Genomic DNA, 23018 nt, shown 5'->3' on the forward strand with positions numbered 1-23018 from the left:
ATGTGCTGTCTCCAAAAATAGAGGCCATGATGTTGACAGTGCGAACGTGTCCTGAGAAAAATGTTGAACTTCATTCATTCATCTTCCGTTCCACTTATCCTCACAAGGGTTGTGGGCGTGCTGGAGCCTATCCCAGCTATCTTTGGGCGAGAGGCGGGGTACACCCTTAACTGGTCGCCAGCCAATCACACGGCACATATAAACAAACAAACCATTCACACTCACATTCACACCTAAGGGCAATTTAGAGTCTTCAATTAACCTTCCACGCATGTTTTTGGGATATGGGAGGAAACCGGAGTGCCCGGAGAAAACCCACGCAGGCACGGGGAGAACATGCAAACTCCACACAGGCGGGGCCGGGGATTGAACCCCGGTCCTCAGAACTGTGAGGCAGATGTGCTAACCAGACGTACACTGTGCCGCAAAAATGTTGAAATGATCAAATAAAATATGATCATTCTTCCTCTTCCTCAGCTACGCTCTGATGTTCTCCTGCTGGCTGCTGAGTCCCAAAGATCGTCCGTCCTTCGAGTCGCTTCGCTGCGAGCTGGAAAAGGCCCTCGACGACCTGCCCGACACTCAGGACCCGGACGAGATTCTTTACGTCAACATGGAGGATTCTTCCATGGAACTGGGAGCCGTCGGTGGCTGCGACCCCAACGGGAGGTCCTCCCCTCTGGGCCTGAAGGGTCTGGAGTTGACCACGGTGGAGGTGCACCCACCCAACCGCTACGTGCTGTGTCCACAGCACGAGAGCAGCCGAGTCCTGGCCGACTCCCTGGAGAGTCTGGACATGCCCGTGTCGTCCTCGGCCGCCACGCTGCCTCTGCGCTATTTCCGACATTCCACGCCCGATGTCACCCAGGCGCCCACGCCCGACATCACACGGGCGTCCACGCCTGCCACGGAGCTGCTGGATGAGCGTGAGGTGACCCATAAGGTTCCCTGGCAGTGATGGGCACAATTGGACCACACGGAATCTAACCTTCTTATTATTTTGTGTGCCTTTTCGAGCACAGTTTGCACACACACCTGAAGGCATTCCATATATTCCCCAATGAAAAGCATGCATATTCATTTTATTTTTATCCAAAACACAACAAAAACAAGTAACTCACAAAATTTGGAAAAGACATCCCAACATCTACATCTTGCCATGTCTTTTCCATTGTAGTCCAGCTTAATTTGTGGTTCTCCTTATAATAGTTTTTGTTTTTACACAAAATGTAACATTTAGCATTTTGCACAACCCCCCCCCGCCCCTCGCCCCTCGCCCCACACACACACACACACACCTGAAGGCATTTTAGGATACACCATTGAAAAGGATGTACAGTGTTCTCTTGTTTTTCACGGTTAATGGGGACCAGAACCCCCCGCGAAGTAGGATTTGCCCCCCCCCCCCCCCCCTAGGAATTTTCGTGGATGTGTATGTGGGTACCAGAATGTTTAAAATATGTAAACAGTATTTATACTTTACATATTTGAGAAAAAGATTACCACAGTACACGTATTTACTTAAATCTTTAATTATAAAACCTTATACAGTAATTAACATTTACTTTGTCCTGATCATATTAGTGTCCAAACTCGCTGTCTTTTCCCTGCAATCAACAATCCACAATGCCAGTTCAGCTTCCATTTTCACAATTCTCTTATTACGCGGAGTTACCACACGTTTCGCTTCCTTGTTGAAGGTTATTGAAGCAGTTTTGCGGATGTTTGCTTCCTCTTTCTTGATGTAGCGCACTGTAAATTCATTCACAAACACAACACTAAGACTCAACATGATACAACGCGTCTTTCCGCAATATGGCTGCCGATATGGCTGTATTATTATTTTTTTGAATGAATATTTTAGGAAAACCCGCGAAGCACTGAAGCCGCAAAACGTGAAGCGCGAAGTGGCGAGGGAACACTGTATCTCCAAAATGTTGATTTTTATCCAAAACACAAGACATGCCAAGATGTAGTGGTTGTCCAGCCTAAAGCATGCTTCTTCTTAATGTTTTTTGGTTTTATCCAAAATGCAAAAAAAACAAGTAACTACAAAAACACAGAAATTCCAAGGCAACAAAAATAATGCAAAGATGTATTTTCATTGTCCAGCCTAAAGCATGGTTAGTGTTTGTTTCTATCCAAAACCCAACAAAAACATAAGTACCAAAACTGCTAGTGCACATGCGTACGAAGGCATTCCAGTGTGGTCACTGTGCAATGAAAAGCATCTATCTCCAGTTCTTTTGCATTTATCAGAAACAAAAACAAAATCTCAAATTTTGGAGATTACTTTTTTTTCCACAAATGATTATGAAGAACATGCTTTTCATTGGACAGTGACAAAAATTAAGCAAAACTTTTTCCCTAAAAGTGGCACATTTTCACAGTGGGTAATTTTGGCGCGTGAATGTGAAGAGGCCGGTCGTCACGGCAACTCCTCCAGGCGAGGAAACCCCCTCACTGATGATATTTGTTGTCTTGAGGTTGCATCTCCCCCAAAAGTCTCAAAATGGGGAAATAACACTGCCAGGACTCTCGGTCAGCCTGCGGCCCGTTAAACCTTCGCTCCATACAGGTCCCAAACAGTCCGAGGTCCCAATATTCCAAGGTGGACTTTAAAAAAAAAAGCACATTGACTTTCTTTTGTACGCTGATGATTTTCTACTTTTCCAACTTTGCACTAATGTCTTTTTTTATATCAACGTGTATGTTTGTCTGTAGCGTGTATATTTTTGTTTCATTTGACTTTGTTTGTGAAATCCATGTGACGGACGAGACCTTTCTGTTCTTTCTATCCATTTACTATTTTCGAGCCACGTCTGTTACGAGCAGCTGAAAACCCGTCACCAGCTGGCATCATGAATGCACTTACCTGACATTATATACTGGATGATGTGCTGTGCAAAGTATATTGTATTGGCCATACAGTACTTCCTTATTTTCTTGGATTGACCGTGGAAATGAGCATAATTCCATCCAGTATGTCCATGTACTAGTCCGCTCTTTGTCCGCACTAGTAAGATAATGCAGCGCATTAGTAGTACGACTGTCTTACCAGTAACATTTTTTCCCACCACTAGTACCACTTTTGGCCAACTAATCTGACTTCATATGAGCAATCTTTTTACAATATCCTTAATTCTAGCACAAGGTCCATGTACTAGTACGTTATATGTCCTCACAGGTAGGACAACTACAGTACATGTTACCAGTGAGGCAAAACTGCTCCAATCCATAACTGCGTGCTACTAGTACTGATAGAAAGTCTAAAATTCTAATAGTTAACATCTAAGGCTTCACTAGTAGAACTCTCTTGCAGATGTCAACTAGCGGCCAGTTTTGCCTCATAGATGTCCCATTAGTATGCCAAATTTGGCCTACTAGTCTCCTGAAATGTCATAAAGTAGAGGAAGGCGCTAGTGGAAAAATGTTACTAATAAGAAGTCACTTTACTAGTGCGCTGAATTGTCTTACTATTGAGGACAAAGACTGTACTAGTAGACAGATCTTAAGCTGGACAGCAAGCATATTGAAAAAATGGCTTTGCACAACTAGCACGAGGTACAGTACATGAAAAGGTACTCATGGGCGCTCCTGAGCTGGAATGTAATTGTTTTGGAAGTGGTCCTCTGCATTGTTGCCTTTACGAGCGCAGTTGAATGGAGACGTTCACGTCATAAGTTGGATTGCCGAAGTGCCTTCACGAGCCAGTATGATGCCTCCCATCCACACGTTGACTGAAAACAATGACCTTTATTCGTCATGGTTTGCTTAAATTATCTCCAGTATTTTGTACACAGAAAAATAAAGCAATTTGTGTTATGTTGGTTGACATGGGGATATCACGCGCAGGCGGTGTTGGCGCAAACCGGGTGTGCTTTCAGAAGTGGATGTAGGAGATCTGCACGTCGCCCGCCACCTCCAGCTTGTCGATGTCGTTGACGGCACACGTGCGGTGAGTGAAATCGAACAGCGGCTGCCCGTCGATGAACACCTTGAAGCGGTCGCTGCCGCAGCGGATCGACAGCTTGAGATAAAGGAGAAGCAAAAGAAAAAAGAACAATTTATTCTGATTAAGCAAGCAAATGAGCTAAAGCAGTGATTCTCAACCACGGTTGCATGAAATGACACAATTTCACATCCCCAAAAATTGTAATACAAATGTTACTTCATTTATGCCAGTGTCGTATAGGGACAGGCAGAACAATGACATTCTCTTCCACTAGATGGCAGAAGGTACAAGTCATGGCTTCTACAAGTATACGAGCTTTGTATCAACTGAACAGTCATTCTTTCAGTAAATAGCCCCCACATATCATTTTACAAATTTGCCCATTTGCTGTTTTTGTGCTCAGACCAAAGCCATATCTAATATAAAAATAGTGCTTTGGCAATTTTGGTAGCAAGGAATCATGTTTAAGTGAGCGTAGTCACGAGTCAGGCCATAGCCTTGTCTAATATAGTGCAAGAAAAAGTGCATCTTGTGGCAGCTATAGAATGTGAGAAAACTTTTTGGGTGGGCGTCAATTACCGGTGCATTTTCACAGTCCCGATCCCCTGCAAATAGCGTGATGCCACTGCAGACTGGTAACATTTGTATTTGGCGGTGTACAGTGAGATTTTTCTTATGTAAAATATGTCCCTTGGCTCAATAAAGGTTGGGAAACACTGGCCTAAAAGAAGAGGTTCTCAAACTCTTTTTTTTTTCTTTTTTTCTTTCTAATAAGGACCCCCTTATAATTGTAACACCAATTGAAAAAATATATATCATGTGTTCCCCTAAATAAAAGGAATGTGGAAAAAAAGTCATCTTTACAAGAACAAATTTTGTCAGTATAAAGAGCCATCATTTTATTTTTCCCACGATAAAGCCGTAATAGTATGATGATAAAGTCAACGTTTAAAAGGGAAGTCATTTGTATTTTTTAAATGTAAAAATACAACTTTATTCCCATAATATGATAATTTTTATTCTGTAAAAGACACCTTTATTCACTGAGAAATAGCACGACATTGTTGAACAGATACACCTTTTGTTTTTGACAAAAATGATCCTTATTCCATCTGTAATCCGCCTTTTGTTCTTTACTCTTAAAAAAAAAAAAGATTTCATTCATGCTAGGATGTCAGATTTTGGTGGTGATGTCACAACCATAAAGACTCGATACTCACATCGAAGTACTGGCCCTCCTGGAAGGGGCTGGCGCCGAGCTGGCGTTCCTCTTGGCCCCAGCGGCCGCCGATCATGCTGTTACGCACCACCACGCCGTCCCTCGCGCGCGGGTTGATGTGGAAGGCGATGTCACCAGATCTGCTCGCCAGGAAGTTGATGCTGAACCTAAAACACACAAAGCAAATTTGTGAGCACTGATGCTACAAAGCGAGGGAGACGCAGCCCGAATATCGGGCCTTGGCATCCCTTCGTTTTCTATCACGTGCTGCCCCCAAACCATTATTTTGCAAATGAACACGAGTTGACTATCAACTATCATTGTGGATAGACAGGTTTATTGTACCTTCTGCCATCTAGTGGAAAAGCATTTAATTCTTCTGTCCGTCACTATACACTGCTGGCACAGATAGACGAACAGAAATACATTTCAAATCCAACTCGATTCATCAATTACTTTTCATACAATGAAAGACAACTGAGTGCTTGACATAGTTCAAATGAGCTCACGCGACACACTTATGAGCAGCGGCGCACCGGTCGGGAATCAGCGAATTCAATCCAAAATGAAGCGGTACCTGCTCGCCTGGTAGGGCACCGTGCCTCTGATGATGACGGTCCTCTTGGGGAACATTCCTCCTGGGATCACGCCCGAGTACGGGATCGGCTGCGAGGGCAGATCATTACATGAAGACATGATGGCCGGCAAAGAAACTGCACACACTACATATACTGCACGTATACATACGGATTTATTTACACACGTACGTCACACACGTATTATACATACATCATATACCTATTTATTTGGATAATTGAATGATGATTCTTAGCCTTAGCAGAATGAATGTTTGTCACAGTTCTGAGGACCGGGGTTCAAATCCCGGCCCCGCCTGTGTGGAGTTTGCATGTTCTCCCCGTGCCTGCGTGGGTTTTCTCCGGGCACTCCGGTCTCCTCCCACATCCCAAAAACATGCATGAATTGGAGACTCTAAATTGCCCGTTGGTGTGAATGTGAGTGCGACTGGTTGTTTGTTTCGATGTGCCCTGCGATTGGCTGGCGACCAGTTCAGGGTGTACCCTGCCTTTCGCCCGAAGATAGCTGGGATAGGCTCCAGCAGCCCGCGACCTTAGTGAGGAGAAGCGGTAAAGGAAGATGAATGAATAATCCTGAAATGGTAGTATTAGGACACCAACAGGAAATACAATAATAAGACAACATGTTGGCGTTTGTCTGTGGGAACTGTTGTCCATATGTCACCCCAAACGTGTTCTTCCACGTTCTTCCAAACTCATCCAAACAGGCCTTCACGGACCTTCCCTTGTGCAATGGGGAACACAAAAACTTCCCCAAACTGTTCCTGCAATTTTGAGAAGTATGCAATTGTCCAAAATGTCTTGATAAAATGAAGAATTGAGCTTAAGGACTCCAGTCCGACTCTTGACTGATGAATTAATTGATAGTGCCCCAATACTTATATCATAATAATGACTATCATTCAAACGACACTGTACAATCAAACAATAAAATCAAGCTAAAAACAAAACAAAACAAAAAACAAGGAACATCAATGGAAACAATTGGTACGACGGGACTACTTTTGTCCATTATAAGTACTTACAGGGTTGTAGATTGGCTGTCCGCCCATACTCTGCAATAAGATTAACATATTTAACATATGTGAGACAATATATATATATATACACACATATATATATATATATAAGGTGAAACGGGTGTCCACACCGGCAGGCTTGATCCTGGGAATCCACCCTGACAGAAAAAAAAAGACAGAATTCAGTGTGTTGGTGAACCTAATGAAGTGGCCAGTGCATGTAGGTACACATACAAATGTCTAGCATTCAAATGATTGAAAAAGTAGTGAAACAGTTGCGTACCCCCATACTGCCCCCCATTCCACCCGGATAGCCACCCTGCTCGAAAGACAACAAAAGAATCGGAATTCATCAGTGATGTCACTTTACAAGTGAATATTTTTCAAATGACTCCCTGATAATCTAATGGCAATTAAATATAGCTGCCATGGTAGTTAGAAAGTTAGAAAGTTAGAAAGTGCTATAACATACCACATACAGTTTGGGAACCACTGAACTAAACCAAATTTAGTCTTACCCCTCCACAATCTCCTGGGTATCCTCCCTGTGTGGGGTGGGGGTTAATGACTCAATTGATTTTAAAAAGTGTTTAAAATGTGTGAAGAATAAATGAAAAATGCTCACTCCACATCCTGGCCTTCCTCCCGTACCGTCTCCCTGCTGCTGCTGCATGTGGGAAAAGTAGAAAATATGATTTCAAAGACTAATTTTTCTCAGGCGCCCCAACATGACATGAGGAAAAAGGTTTATAGTGTGGCCCCAATATTAGGCACACCATGCGCACAAAATGCCAATGGCCACAAATGAGTATTTCAGGCCCACCAATAAGTTATATTGTGTTCACAAAATACACATTAATAATGTTAATATCATTCTGGACAGCTGGGTAAGCAAATAGAGCGCACCATCTTTCTGAATATTAAGCTTGAGGATGATGTGTATTACAGTTTCTAGAGAAGGTACGCTCCATTTGCATATGCATACATCAAAGTTGTTTGTGGTGAGGATAGTCAAACGGAAATGAGCGCAGGTTATACTATTTCGTGGCCACAAGTTAGTATTTTGTGCACACGTTATATTTATATTGTGGCCACAATTAAAAAGGTTTTGCCCATTTCATGTCTGGGGCTCTGTCATTTTCTGCCGTATTGAAGTCTGACAATAATGCCACCAAATAAAGAAATGTAACGTACCCCCATGCTGCCCCCTGGGTATCCTCCCTGCTGCTGCTACATATAGGAAAAGTTGAACATTTTTATGAATCATTTTTTTACACAGCCCCAGACGTGAGATGGGGATTTATTTTTTAAATTGTGGCCACACTACAGAGATAGCAACAGCTACAGAGATAATGTATTTTGTGCGCACAAAATACTAATTTGTGTCAATGAAGTAAGTGCATTCTGCGCACAAAATACAAATTAATAGTGTTAAAATTATTCCTGGACAGCAGGGTAAGCAAATGCAGTGCATATTGCAGTTTCACGTGAAAGTGACCTCCATTTGCTTACCCATACATCGATATTAAACCCACAAGTTAGTATTTTGCACACACGGTATACTTATTTTGTGGCCACATTTTAAAGAGTTTTTTCATGTCTGGGGTTCCATAATTTTCCGTCGTATTAAAGTAAAAGACAATAATGACGCCAAATAACGAAAGGCTGTCTCCTGGGTATCCTCCCTGCTGCTGCTGCATGTGGGAAATGGTCAAAGTTTACTTTCAAAGAATCCCTTTTCTACGGCGCCCCAGACATGACACAGGGAAAAAAAGAAGTATATCGTGTGCAAAAAAATACAAATGAAATAATCTTAATATCATTCCTGCAAAGTTGGGTCTAGAAGCGCTTAACGTGGAGTACGTCGCATACTGCAGTTTCTAGTGAAGGTGCGCTCCATATGCTTACGCAGACATCGAAGCTGTTTGTGGTAAGAAAATGAAAATGAAAAGAAAAATTTGAATTTGTGCGAAGGTTACATCATATTGTGGCCACAATTTAAACAAAATTCCAAGTCATGTCTCAGGCTCTGTAATGTTCCGTCATACGTTGAAGTCAAAGACAATAATAACTCCAAATAAGGAAAGGCGACGCACCCCCATGCTGCCTCCTGGGTATCCTCCCTGCTGCTGCTGCATGTGGGAAAAGTTTCAACTTTAATGTCAAACATTTTAAGCCATATGGCAGACAATAATAGTTAGAAACAATCAAGGTTAATGCACCCCCAAAATGTTTGACGCTTTTTCTCATTTTAGAAAAAAACATTCTTTGGACTTACCCCCATTCCGCCACCCTAAAAAAACACCACAGTCTACGGTTAAATGGTGTTGGCGCTTCCTGAGGTGGGTGACTTCCCCGCAACAAATTCCTATTCATCTTACCCCGATGACGTTAATCGTCTGGATGGAAACGTCTCCCCCAATCTGCATGCCACACACTCTCGCCAAAGGGAGTCGATGCTTGAAGGTGTGGAAGTCTTTCCCGTTGATTTTGAACTGCAGAGACAATCGGGAATAGAAGGTCACAAGGTCACGCTGATTCCACGCCGACCGAAGCCGCTCGGACCTGGTAGCCCTGCGCCGAGCACACCGCGACCATCTCGAAGGCCTCGCCCTTGCTGAAGGGCATGTCGCGGATCTTCTCCTCCGCATCCCAGGTGTTATTCTGCCGGCTGTTGAAGACCACCTTGTCCCAGCCGTCGAAGCGCGGGTTGAAGTGGAGGGCGATGTCGCTGGACTCGGACGGTCCGCACAACAGGTTGACGAAGAACCTGACGGAGAGAGGTTGAGCGTGAGCGGGGTGAGGCGAGGATGTCCAAACCTTCGCCACTGAGGGCCGCGTACAGAAAAATGGAAGGAAGAGATGCATTCACTTCATCTTATTATATGAAACATGTTAAACATCATCCAATATTTTGTAGGTCACTATACACGAAACCATTGAATGTATTTCCATCCATCCATCCATTTCCCGAACCCCTTCTCCTCACTAGGATCGCGGGCCTGCTGGAGCCTATCCCAGCAATCTTCGGGCGAGAGGCGGGGTACACCCTGAACTGGTCGCCAGCCAACTGCAGGGCACATTTAAACAAACAAGCATTCACACTCACATTCACACCTACGGGCAATTTAGAGTCTTCAATTAACCTACCGTGCATGTTTTTCAGATGTGGGAGGAAACCGGAGTACCCGGAGAAAACCCACGCATGCACGGGGGGAACATGCAAACTCCACACAGGCGGGGCCGGGGATTGAACCCCGCTCCTCAGAACTGTGAGGCGGCTGTGCTAACCACTCGACAGTCGTGCCGCCTGAACATATTTAAAAGGGTAAAAAACATTCTAAATCTCAACTTGTCAGTGACAAAACAAATATACTTGTATATATATATATATAAAGATATATATATATATAATATATTGGTCTATTAACAAAAAATAAAATCATAAAGAAAATTGCAAAATATCTTTATATATATATATACATTTATTCACAATTTTAAATGATTTTAACTTTATTTATTTATAAATAAAATATCAAATACAATGTCTGGTATCTTGTAAAATGAAACTTTTGTTACAATTTAATTTCAAATTAATTCACCAGGTTTTTTTTTTTCAACTATGTGCAGTAATAAAATCTTGTGACAAACTTTCATTAAACTTTTGTCCATTTAAAAAATAAAACTAACATTATAACATTCAACAGTATTTACAAATTTAAATAGAAAAAAACACACGCACAAGAATACGTCATAAAACTTTTCATGTTCAGCATTTCTACATTCAAATTTATTTACAAATTTAAATTAAAAAACTATAAAACAATATTTCAACATACTTTTTTTTGCATTTTTTAAAATAAGCATGGTATCTTGTGACATTCAAATGTATTTGCAATTTTAAATTACAAAAGTGAAAATTCTTACATTTAAAAAAAATATTTAAAATTAAAAGTGATGACTCTTTTTATTTTAAATGACCATGTAACGTTCAAATGTATTTACAATTGTAAATAAAGTGTCACAAATTTGAATTAAACTTTATTTTACATTAAAACATGTACCTAAGTGTTATGTATTGTAAAATTCAAATTGATTTAAAATTTTCAATTGAAAAAATGACAAGATTTACTAGATTTTTTTTCATATTTAAAAAGGAATTCTAATTAAAAAGTTACCATTCAAATTGATTTACAATTTTGATCATGTAACACATCCTCACTAAACGTTCTTCATATTAAACATTTTGATTAGAGTGATATCTTGAAAATCCCTATTTATTTCCAATTGTAAAAAAAACAATCATGTGACAAAGTGTAATTTCTTGTGACTTTTGCCCATTTTTATTTTTAAGAATAAAAAACGGCTGCGTCTCGACATTTCGTTCTTCGTAACCCTTTGATGTGGGCCGTGTTCCATCATATGGTTACAATATGCAGGGGGCTGCATATGACCCCAGGGCCAGCCTTTGGACAGCCCCCACTGTAAGCTAACAGTGAAGGTGGGGCCTCGCGACAAAAAGAGTTTGCTCTGATTGCTAATGGCCACACACACTTTGAGAAAGGAGGGACACGTGATAAAAGAGCCTTTCATTTTCCTCAGTGGAAAGAAAAGCTGCTGCACCCTGTCCCAGTGTGACGACACAACGCGCTGAACTCGCCTGGTGATATTGTCCGGAACCGAGCCCTGGAAGTAGATGGACGCTCCCTCCCTCAGACCTCCATAGATGGGCCCCAGATACGGAATTGTCTGCATGGGATTGAAAATACACAAATAAAATGGAAATGATCCCATTTTCTACAACTAATATATTCAGTGGATGCCAAAAGTCTACACACCCCTGTTAAAATGCCAGGTTTTTGTGATAATGAGATTAATCATTTAAATGTTTTTCAACAGATGTTTGTGGCCTATGACCTGTGCAACTTATTTGAACCCACTATTAGAGGGTAAGCAAAAATTAACAACTCAGGAAATGAGTTTGCACAAGTGTACACACCCTCTTTTAACTGGGGATGTGACTGTTCATAATGAATTAAACACATTCAAACATGTTAAAGAGAGTCAGCACACGCCTGACACCATTTAAAATACCTCTAACTAACCGCGAATAAAGTTCCGTTGTTCTGATCCGCATTTCCTGACATTTTTCAGGGTGAGGCTTTCTAGCAGAGGCCTGAAGGTTCTGTGGTCCGATTAAACAACTACTCACAAAACGTTTGGGATATTGTGATTTCAGGTGAAATTTCAGGAGTAATCTAAAATGCACTATAACCATTACAGGTGAACTGAATTTGGCCTTCTCTAAACTTTAGAATGCATATGTCCAACTGTTGAATGTTTCAGTACTTTTTACACAACTTGCTGTTCTCTAACAAGGAGCTGAATGGCAAAATTGACAACAAGTGTTTGATCCATCCAGGTATTTAAACAGTCCTCTTTATCATTTGACATCAGGTTGGGACTTGGTATTGGTTAGGGTTAGGGTTAGTGACAGAATCAAGTGACTGGAGAGCATAAAAAGGTGATTGGGGAATTCCTGAAAGTTTTTGTCAGTAGTGTAATTTTAAATCACTGAATTGGTGTGACAGTGTACAAGACAATCAAAAGTCAAGAGGAGGACGTTTACTTACGGGGCCGTAGACGGGCTGGTAACCAGGAGGAGCGAGGAAGGACATGGCGGAGGTCTTTGAGACGCACTAGCAGGCGGGATCGGGACGTCGATCGCTGCTGGATGTTTTATACCAGGAAGTAGGGAGGGGCAGTGAGCACGGACATCCAGTATTTACTTTTAAGCAGGGCAGGGCAAACGTTTGTGCTCAAGGCCACTTTTTATTTTTAAAAGGGACAGATGGACCAGCTCATTTGTAGATCCAGTTGGGGAAAAAACATTTACATTTTCCGTCCCGCTTATCCTCACTAGGGTCGCAAGCGAGCTGGATCCTACCCCAGCTAACTCTGGGCGAGAGGTGGGGTACACCCTGAAGTGGTGAATAGGGAGCGGTGGCTGTGGGCATCCAACTTGGTGGTGGGGGGGGGGTTCATGAGGGAGGTGGGCATTCATTCAATCATAGCGTGAAGCAAGGGTGTCAAACTCATTTTTGTCTCCGGTTTCCTCCCACATCCCAAAAACATGCACAGTTTTTTGAAGACTCTAAATTGTCTGTAGGTATGAATGTGAGTGTGAGTTAATCAAAATGTATTTATTATTTGCATTGATGAATTAACTACTGTGATCCTGATTGAAGAATGAAGTGGGCCATATATGCTTTTCTATATGTATACAGTGAGTACGGAAAGTATTCAGAACTCCTTAAATTTTTCACTCTTTGTTATATTGCAGCCATTTGCTAATATCATTTAAGTTTTTTTCCTCCCTCATTACTGTACACAAAGCACTCCATATTGACAGAAAAAATTGAATTGTTGACATTTTTGCAGATTTATTAAAAAAGAACAATTGAAATATCACAGCCATAAGTATTCAGACCCTTTGCTGTGGCACTCATATATTTAATTCGGGTGTTGTCCATTTCTTCTGATCATCCTTAAGATGGTTCTACACATTCATTGGAGTCCAGCTGTGTTTGATTATACTGATTGGACTTGATTAGGAACGCCACACACCTGTCTATATAAGACCTTACAGCTCACAGAGCAAATGAGAATCTTGTTGAGGTCAAAGAAACTGCCTGAAGACTTCAGAGAGAGAACTGTGGCAAGGCACAGATCTGGCCAAGGTTACCAAAAAAATTTCTGCTGCACCTAAGGTTCATAAGAGCACGGTGGCCTCCATAATCCTGAAATGGAAGACGTTTGGGACGACCAGAACCCTTCCGAGAGCTGGCCGTCCGGCCAAACTGGGCAATCGGGGGAGAAGAGCATTGGTGAGAGAGGTAAAGAAGAACCCAAAGATCACTGTGGCTGAGCTCCAGAGATGCAGTTGGGAGATGGGAAAAAGTTCTAGAAAGTCAACCATCACTGCAGCCCTCCACCAGTCGGGGCTTTATGGAAGAGTGGTCCGACGGAAGGCTCTCCTCAGTGCAAGACACATGAAAGCCTGCATGGAGTTTGCTAAAAAACATTTGAAGGACTCCAAGATGGTGCGAAATAAGATTCTCTGGTCTGATGAGACCAAGATATAACTTTTTGGCCTTAATTCTAAGCGGTATGTGTGGAGAAAACCAGGCACTGCTCATCACCTGTCCAATACAGTCCCAAAAGTGAAGCATGGTGGTGGCAGCATCATGCTGTGGGTTTGTTTTTCAGCTGCAGGGACGGGATGACTGATTGCAATCGAAGGAAAGATGAATGTGGCCACGTACAGGGAAATCCTGGACAAAAACTTCTCCAGAGTGCTCGGAACCTCAGACTGGGCCGAAGGTTCACCTTCCAACAAGACAATGACCCTAAGCACACAGCTAAAATACCGAAGGAGTGGCTTCAGAACAACTCCGTGACTGTTCTTGAATGGCCCAGCCAGAGCCCTGACTTAAACCCAATGGAGCATAACCTGCCCACCAACGTTCACCATCCAACCTGACAGAACTGGCGAGGATCTCTGAGGAGGAATGGCAGAGGATCCCCAAATCCAGTTGTGAAAAACTCATCATTCCCCAAAACACTCATGGCTGTATTAGCTCAAAAGAGTGCTTCTACTAAATACTAAGCAAAGGGTCTGAATACTTATGGCTCTGTGATATTTCAGTTTTTATTTTTTAATAAATCTGCAAAAATGTAAACAATTGCATTTTTTTCTGTCAATATGGGGTGCTGTGTGTACATTGATGACGAAAAAATGAATTTAAATGATTTTAGCAAATGGCTGCAATATAACAAAGAGTGACAAATTTAAGGGGGTCTGAATACTTTCCGTACCCACTGTATATTATGCTATATGTGCTTTAGAGACATGAGATGCTAATTAATCTTTCACCCAGTACAGGAGTGGTTACGTGGAACATAAGAGTGTTTTTGTGTGTATGTATGTGTGTGTGTGTGTGTGTGTGCATGCGTTTGAATACGCAAAGCTGATGTTTTCATGGCCTGTAAAGTACAGCTAAATTATGGCTGTAAACGTCGTGGTCCTTTCTAGTGCAGGAATTTGGCCCACCCAAGACAAACACAAAAGTCTTATCATCTTTTTGTGCACAATTCCATATTATTTACCTGTAGATGATTGATTGATTTAGATAAAGACTGCAGAAAACATGAACGCACGACACAGAGTCACTTGAGCAGGATTTTAGAGGCAAAAGTACTCACACTTAAGCAGTACAGATACTGTAAAAAAGACTGGTGGTGCTGAAGTGATGATTCAACTCTGTTAAGTAAATTGTTAAAAGTACAGACTAACAGGGACTTAATAATAAAAGAATAAAAACACAAATTGCCATTTATATGCAATGCCCGTTTTGATAACTTGACGCATTGCAAAAAAACATCACAAAATAGTTTTCGTCTATTATTAACTCATGCTATCAAAACAACGTACTCCTATTGCTGTGTTAACTAACAAAAAATGCTAAATTAGCTAATAACAACTGAAAAAGATACACCTTGTGTGTTTTTTTTTTTTTTTTTTTTAAATCAGATGGTTTTTTTAGGCTGGTACAAGACAGTGCATTTGCCATGGATTGTTCTTGTTGCTGACAACATCAGAAAGCTGTCCTCAATAAGGCCGTGGATAGGGAATATCTTTCTTCTCCAAATCTGCTTAATGAATCACATCTCAGTCAATCAATTAATCGATCAAAATCTAATCACGGTTGATATTACTTCTGTTTACGTCGTTTTGATGTTGTGTCGTCGTTCAGGTAGATTGAAAAAGTACCAATCCTATTTTGATAAAGTAAGGAGTAGAAAGGACAGATACCTGTGTTCAAATGTAGGGAGTAAAAGTAAAATGTCATCAGAAACTTACCTTCAAATAACAAATATTTATATACAAACTCCGTAGAAACACATATAGACAAGTAATATAACAATAGGTTAATTAGGTTAGCAAAATTGTTGCTATTTGCTAAATACATTTTTAAATATCATTTTACATTACCAATTTATTTTTGGGTTGTTCTTTCAAAAATAAAAAGTTGACTTTATATATAAACTCTCTTAAACTCATCCCCATTATTACTATTATTATTATTATTACTATTATTACTGTAACACAATATCTGACACTTATATTCACCTTTTGGTGTTTTATTTGATGTTATTGTTTTCAACTTGTTTTTGTCTAATGCTAAGTTGTTTTTTGTTTAATTTTTAGGTACAGCACTTTGTTTAAGCAACAGTTCTTTTGTTAACTATCACTACAATAAAGTTGAGAGTACAGTAACTAAGTACGAATACAGGTTAGTTATTTTCCATTTTAATAAAAAAAAAAATCCTCTTGAAAAAAAACATAAAACCAGTAGGTGACATTGAAAAACTCCTGCAGTTCCCTCTGGATCTTTAAACCAAACGTTCTTATGTTGGTTAGTCAAAAAGAAAAAGAGAAAAAAAATATGTCATCAAGGTTAAGTGTGCAAGCAAACGAGGACACGTGTTCCTGCTTTTCTTGAGTGAACCCGTTTATTATGAGAAAAAAAAACAGAGTTCAGTCATAAGGTCGGCTTGAAGGCTGCCTAAATTGCTCTGTGGCAGCTTCCCCACACCTGAGTCAACACACATTCCAAAATCATCTTCCTTCACACGTCACACACACACCACCGCTAACTACAAACAACATGTGACATGTTGGAATCCTCCAAAGAAAAAAATAAATAGATCTTTATCTTGTATGTAAAATATGTCTTCTCATCAAAAAAGGTCGCTTTGGCCACTTTTAAATGAGTCCATTCACTCCTGCCTGCTCGGCATCAACCTGTTAGCCAGAGGGGCCGAAAACAGTCGTCGGCGTAAAACAATAAATAAATCCTTCAGACTTCAAAGTGTCTGTACAGCCGATTGATACCGAATGAGGTGAATCTCACATGCTGATGATACTCTGCTCATTGCTTTGTGAGTTATCGAAAGCAGTGGTTCTCAAACTGAGGGTCTGCGAACCATTGCTTGGGGCTGCTCCAAAATTTCAATCAAATTATGCCAGATCATATAAAAAAAAAAAATAATTCTGTGCATAAAAACAAACCAATTAACTCTGACTACTTTATAGCTTTGGGCCAACTGAAAGATATTCCAGCGGGCTACGGACCAAGCCGTGAGTATTTGACATCCAAAAAGGTTTGTATTTGCCTGTAGATGCCACAAGACAGCTGCCAAACACTATTAGACAAAGCTATGGCCTGACTAAGTGAACCGACGTAGTTGCTTGGCACCAAGATGCCACCAGATGGCACCAAAATATTTGGTGTAAGCCTGATAGCATAATTGCCCAAGGCATTTTTAACTTACTGTCACAATAATAAAATATCAATAATAAAAAAAAAAAATAACGATATGCTCGCTAAAAATTTGTTTTTTTTTTTGGTCTGGTTGAATCAAGGAAAGTGGGGGGGGGTTCAGAAAATGTAAAAAAAAAATCACTTAGGCAATTGTTATTAGGCTAACTCGATGAAGCATGGCTTTGGCCCGAACACAAAAACATTGAGTCGCAAATTTGCGAATGCTGAAACACAAATATGCGTGCATTTACTCCATCACATAAATGTGACAGCAGTAGTTCTAGTTTTCTTACGTGCTTTTCTCATGTAGAGTTGTATAGGTGAGGCAAGGTAACCTCAGAAAAATAGTTGCGACTTAGAACTACCTACCTCCGGTCAATATTTTTCCAGCATGTGGATAAATCAGACCTTTTGCGACATAAATGTGTGCCGTCTCTTTGGCAATGTTGACTCCATGATTGGCTTCCTCAATCCTCTTCCTTGTCATACACAAAACAATGTGAAAATGATTCCGTTCATGTTGTCCGTTTCTTAGCGAGAATTCAACTCGCTAGTTGCTTTTTTGAAAAATACTCAAGAAAGTTGTTGAAAAAAGTTGCTTAAGATAGCAACCAAATGTTTAAGTTGGCAACATTGAATGCTTTTGTAAACTAGCTCTCTCTGTTCCCAGCCATATTGTTAACATAAGCAGCACAAGTCAACTAGTGGCCATGGAAAACTATTGAAGTATTTTTTTCCCCTTTATTTTGAACACGTATAAAAACGTTCAATTGAATTTGATTAAGTTCCTTTCTATCAAATACGTCATAAATACTTAGGTTTAACAGTATTAATATATATATAGTATTTAATTGAACTACTGGGAACTAGAGTGGCTTAACTCCATTTTTGCATTTTTAAGTGGAGAAATGAATTGAGAAAAGTCATCTTTCAGATGAATACTTGTTTAAATCAAGGTTTGGCTGTAATTTTGACAAATAGGGGGCATGCCTTTATTGCACTAAGCAGTTTTTCTGATTCATGAATCCAACACTGGGCCACCTCCAGTTTCCAAGACAGCTGCGCCCATAAAACCAGACTAGAACTTCTGCAAAAAACAACCCAGAAGGTTCACAGATTAATAGAAATAAGTAGTGCTTTAGCTTGGGTGCCAGTGCATATTTGTATTAGTCAATGTTATTGTTATGTTACATGTTATTATTACCATAATTTCTCATGTTAATGCGTACCCATGTATAATGCGCACCCCCAAAGTTGACCTCAAATGTTTGGAAAACCCTTCAACCTATTTATAATGCATTTCACAAGGCATGATTTTGCTTCTACCCATATGATCAAAACATTAAGTATTAGCTGTACAGTGTTCCCTCGCCATTTCTCGCTTGACGTTTTGCGGCTTCAGTGCTTTGCGGGTTTTCCAAAATATGCATTAAAAATAAATAAATAAATAAATAAAATAAAAAATACAGCCATAGCGTCAGCCATATTGCGGAAAGAAGCGTTGTTTCATGTTGATGCGCGCGAGAGAAGGTTTCCCTGCATGTGAAACAAAGACATGAGTTGACTCAGAGGCTTTGTACATGCCTGTCCTGTACGGCCACTCATACAAGGTGCGTGATTGGTTCCCGGCACGACATCGGCCAATGAGAGGACGAGTGGATTTATCCCGTGAGCTGATTGGCTGCGCATCATCGCAGCCTCACCCAGCATCTTCCCTTGCTGTGTCTCGCCAGTCTCGTCCACGCTGTTGACTGTCTCGCATACTGTATCTTAGTGTTGTGTTCGGGATAACTTTTTTTGTTTAAGCGATAACTTTTTTTGATTAGTCAAGCCCTTATAATGCCGCCAAAGCGCTGTGCCCCTGTGAAAGCTTCCTCCGGGGCGCCCAAGAGGAAGAAGAAGATGATGCCCATCAGCAAAAAAGTGAAACTTTTAGATATGATCAAAGAGGGCAGAAGTTATGCATCTGTGGCACGCCATTATGGCGTGAATGAATCTACAGTGCAGTACATCAGTAAAGAGGAACCAAACATCCGCAAAACTGCTTCAATAACCTTCAATAAGGAAGCGAAACGTGTGGTAACTCCGCGTAATAAGAGAATTGTGAAAATGGAAGCTGCATTGGCATTGTGGATTGCTGATTGCAGGCAAAAGACAGTGAGTTTGGACACTAATATGATCAGGACAAAGGCCAAACCTCCGCCACCAACACAAGCCTCTTTGCCTATCTCAGAAGGCAATGTTGATGAATGTTAATTACTGTATAATAAATGTTAATTACTGTATAAGGTTTTGTAATGAAAGATTTAAGTAAATACGTGTACTATTGTAATCTTTGTCTCAAATATATAAAGTATAAAAACTGTTTACATATTTTAAACATTCTGGTACATATACATGATAATTCCTCGGGAGGGTGGGGGGGCAAATCCTATTTCGCTGTTTTTCACCTTTCGTGGGGGATTCTGGTCCCCATTAACCGCACAAAACGAGGGATCACTGTATTTAGTTAGTTTTTTCAAAGAATTCTTCTGAAGTTAAGCACTTAATTTGAACACATAATATTTTATTTTTCTTTACTTGCTCTTATTTTGAAATTCACAGCCCTACTTTTATTTAGTAAATGAGAAGGAGTTGTGCTCATATGTTTGATTACCCAGGCAAAATTTGTAAGATGTGTACAATTCTTTAAAGAAAACATGAAGGACCAGGCGAAACACATTTAATTTCATTTTAATGGGATTCGAATTAAACGGTCAAGCATTTCAGAAATGCATTATAATTAAACAAACCATACCCAAAAAGAAATCAATGATGGTTGTTGTTCAGTCATCAGTCATATTTAAAAAAAATAATAATAATAAAATAATATATAATATATAATATAATTATATATATATATATATATATATATATATATATATATATATATATATATATATATCACAAATTCTGCCTGGGTATGTAAATATATGAGCACAACTGTACATATAAACAATCATATGTACCCATGACGTCATATTGGAATGAAAGTGTAGGCTACACCTTTTTCATTCCCACTAGGTGGCATACTAGAATGGAAGTGTACAACTTTTTCATAACCTCTCGGGGGCGGTGGCCTATTGGAATGAAAGTGTACAGCTTTTTCATAACCTCTAGATGGCAGCATACATTTATAAAATGTGAAAATCTGTCATTTTCTCCTATACCTATGTATGATGCGCACTATTGACTTTTGACCATTTTTTGAGGGGGAAATGCACATTATACATGAGAAATTATCCCCCAAATTTTTATTGCAGCCATCAAACTTTAAAACACTCTCCTGCAAAATGACAAAAATGGAGTCACCCTACTCTAGTTCGAAGTGGCTCAATTGAGGTTAAGATTATGAGTGGGGTCCTTGAGAAAAATTCTCCCCTTTTAGGGGTCCCTCAAACCCAAAATCTTTGATCTAAAGCATTCCTTCAACAAATAAAGCATCTACAAACAAAACAAAACAAAAAGCAGTGACTTTGCTATAGGCACTAAAACACAGCGTCCACACAGTCACATTCTGTCTGTTTCATGAACACGATGCGTTCAGGCACACTTTGGAGTGTAGAAGAGCTGTGATGCTGACAACAGTATCGGGTGTGCGTGTGCGTTTGTGTAGAAGCAAGGCAATCTACGGACATAGTCGTTTAGAAAAAAAGCGCATCTCCCGTGATGTTATTGTTTGATTGAATCGGATGCTGCAGTCAAAGTGTGCATAGCATTGTTGACTTATTGATTCATATCAGGCCTCCCTTCTCAATCACCCTCTTCCATCTTTCTCCTCCGTGTTATCCCAGCTGATCTTCATACTGCTTTCGGAAGCAGTCGCCTGCAGGGAAGAAGTCCCAGCAGCGTTCTTGGTACATCTTCCACACATAGGACTCCTAAGAAATAAAATAGAGGTCATAATTCCAGTGAAAGTCCGGAATCAGGTAAATGGTAATGGTATGTAGTATAAGTTCCAAAAGAAATCCGAGATTTTTGACGCCGTTTGCTGACCTGTCCCGTGTGCTCAGTTTCATCCTTGTTGATGAGATACATCAGGAAGAACCTGCAAGACACAGAGGAGGGGAAACACAAACAATCACCAAGTAACTTCTAAATTAAACGGTATACAGTCCCTCGCCATATCGCCGTTCACTTTTTACCGTTTCATTGTATTGCAGATTTTGAAATTGTACATATCCTATTTTTTTCGCTGCATTGCTGGATTTCGTGGTGGTCATTTTTTTTTAAACGGAATGTTACTGCAGACTCATGTAGCAATAAGCACGAGCCCGGAGGTAAGACTGCGTAAAAGACGGAGAATGTCCAAAGTTTGAGTTCATTTGACACTTAAAAAAAAAGAAAAGAAAGTGCAATATATCAACAGCAAAGAAGAACTGGCTTTACACAACTGCACGTCTACGGCAAAGTAAACACTGTTATCTGATTTAATACAGCATACCACCACAAATTAGGCCGAAGGCCACAACTTACCCCAAGTTACTCAACTTCCAGACTGGCTAATGGTTAGCTACTTAACAGCTAGCGCTATACTGAGCCAACATGGGCAACTTGACACTCGTTTATCGCGGGGCTTCTGGGACGTGACCCTGCGATAAATGAGTGACTACAGTATAATAATTAAAACATAAAAACATAAGTGGTAAATAACAGCCGAAAACATATGTAAATATGACTTGTATGGCACATTGAAGAACATAGACATTATGTATTATGTAAATGTTGTATATTAGTGATGTAATGATCATTTAATATGGTGGAAGTGTTGTACATTAAGGTGTAAAGACCATGGACTATGATGTTCATTAAATATGGGACATTGAGGTCCACAGATTGTTAAATACAAAGCAAATGTTACATCAAGGTGCATCAACATGATATAGGATGTAAATATGGTAAATTAGGTCTCAGTGGCAGTAATCCTGTACATTACATAGTGAACTTTTATTGTGGGCAGCCTAAGACAAACCTGCGTAATAAATGTGTTATAAGGCAAAAGGCGGTCACGCACAGATACTAACTAGTTGTCTGACCCCTCCAATACAGTAAACTGCACATTTAGAGTGGTCTTTTATTGTGGGCAGCCTAAGGAACACCTGCTGAATAATCATGCTGTGGAAGCAGCATCTTGATATGACACACCTGTGAAGTGGATGGATTATCTCGGCAAAGGAGAATTGCTTACAAACTCAGATTTAAACATATTTGTGAACAATATTGGAGAGAAATTGGCCTTTTGTGTACATGGAAAACCTTAGACTTTTGAGTTCAATTCATGAAAAATGGGAGCATTTGGGAATTTGCCACAGCTGAAAATGAACTCCCAGTGTTAAACCTAAAAGAAGCCACTCACATGTAATTAGCCAAGTTGTGTTCCTCTAAAGTGTGCGTCTCGAAGCCGTGCGGCGTCGTGTCGAAGTAGTCGCTGCCGATTCCGCAGATGAAGCACTTTGTCTGTGGGAAAAGAGAGGAGAGACCTTGTCAAACGGAAGACCGTATACGAGACGAGGCGCGTGGTAAGACTGGTGTACCCACCTCCATGTCCTCCCTGACCTGCTCCTGTTGATCTCTTAGCTCCCCGAAGGCGTCAATGATCAAACCTGAAAGGGCACAAGTCCTCAGTACAACTCAGGACTCTCGTGCAGAGGTTCTCGAAATGGGGTTCACTCAAAATAATTTGAAAGAAATTACATTTTTGCCTACTTTAGCTTTGGGCCAATTAAAAGCTCTGATACGATGGTTTCTGCATCATCACATAAATCTGTGATGTTTTATAGAACAAAAGGCGCAATATTACAA

The 23018-nt window shown here is 40.4% G+C and overlaps 3 protein-coding genes across 21 annotated transcripts in view; 1 reads left to right on the forward strand and 2 right to left on the reverse strand.

Annotated features, from left to right (window-relative positions):
* Positions 1-3825, forward strand: part of LOC133481851 (tyrosine-protein kinase receptor UFO) — a 35183-nt gene extending 31358 nt beyond the window's left edge. Inside the window, exon 21 of the mRNA XM_061781069.1 lies at positions 478-3825. Coding sequence (XP_061637053.1) covers positions 478-958 — 481 coding nt within the window. The 3' untranslated portion in view covers positions 959-3825. The remainder of the gene's footprint in view (positions 1-477) is intronic.
* On the reverse strand, positions 3737-12562 carry LOC133481849 (galectin-6-like). Of its 16 annotated transcripts, none has more exons than XM_061781044.1 (15): positions 12423-12562; positions 11450-11538; positions 9355-9559; positions 9171-9284; positions 9068-9082; positions 8886-8921; positions 7984-8016; positions 7415-7456; positions 7308-7334; positions 7073-7108; positions 6921-6947; positions 6796-6825; positions 5752-5840; positions 5176-5341; positions 3737-4030 (listed from the first exon to the last, which is right to left on the reverse strand). In XM_061781044.1, the coding sequence occupies exons 1-15, from the start codon at positions 12465-12467 to the stop codon at positions 3884-3886; spliced, it is 1101 nt and encodes a 366-aa protein (XP_061637028.1). In that variant the 5' UTR covers positions 12468-12562; the 3' UTR covers positions 3737-3883. The 16 variants fall into 16 exon arrangements, with proteins under 16 accessions (XP_061637028.1, XP_061637027.1, XP_061637030.1 ...); XM_061781043.1 differs by having other exon boundaries at positions 7984-8019; XM_061781046.1 differs by lacking the exon at positions 9068-9082.
* A 7565-nt stretch (positions 12563-20127) lies between these two features.
* The window catches only part of ryr1b (ryanodine receptor 1b (skeletal)), a 140020-nt gene continuing 137129 nt past the window's right edge, over positions 20128-23018 (reverse strand). For all 4 annotated transcript variants that reach the window (XM_061781085.1, XM_061781084.1, XM_061781083.1 and 1 more), the window contains 4 exons: positions 22755-22819; positions 22573-22673; positions 21213-21264; positions 20128-21097 (listed from right to left, as the gene is read on the reverse strand). In XM_061781085.1, coding sequence (XP_061637069.1) covers positions 21002-21097; positions 21213-21264; positions 22573-22673; positions 22755-22819 — 314 coding nt within the window. In that variant the 3' untranslated portion in view covers positions 20128-21001. The remainder of the gene's footprint in view (positions 21098-21212; positions 21265-22572; positions 22674-22754; positions 22820-23018) is intronic.

Source organism: Phyllopteryx taeniolatus, chromosome 8, assembly GCF_024500385.1.
Source record: "Phyllopteryx taeniolatus isolate TA_2022b chromosome 8, UOR_Ptae_1.2, whole genome shotgun sequence".
Lineage (NCBI taxonomy): Eukaryota > Metazoa > Chordata > Actinopteri > Syngnathiformes > Syngnathidae > Phyllopteryx > Phyllopteryx taeniolatus.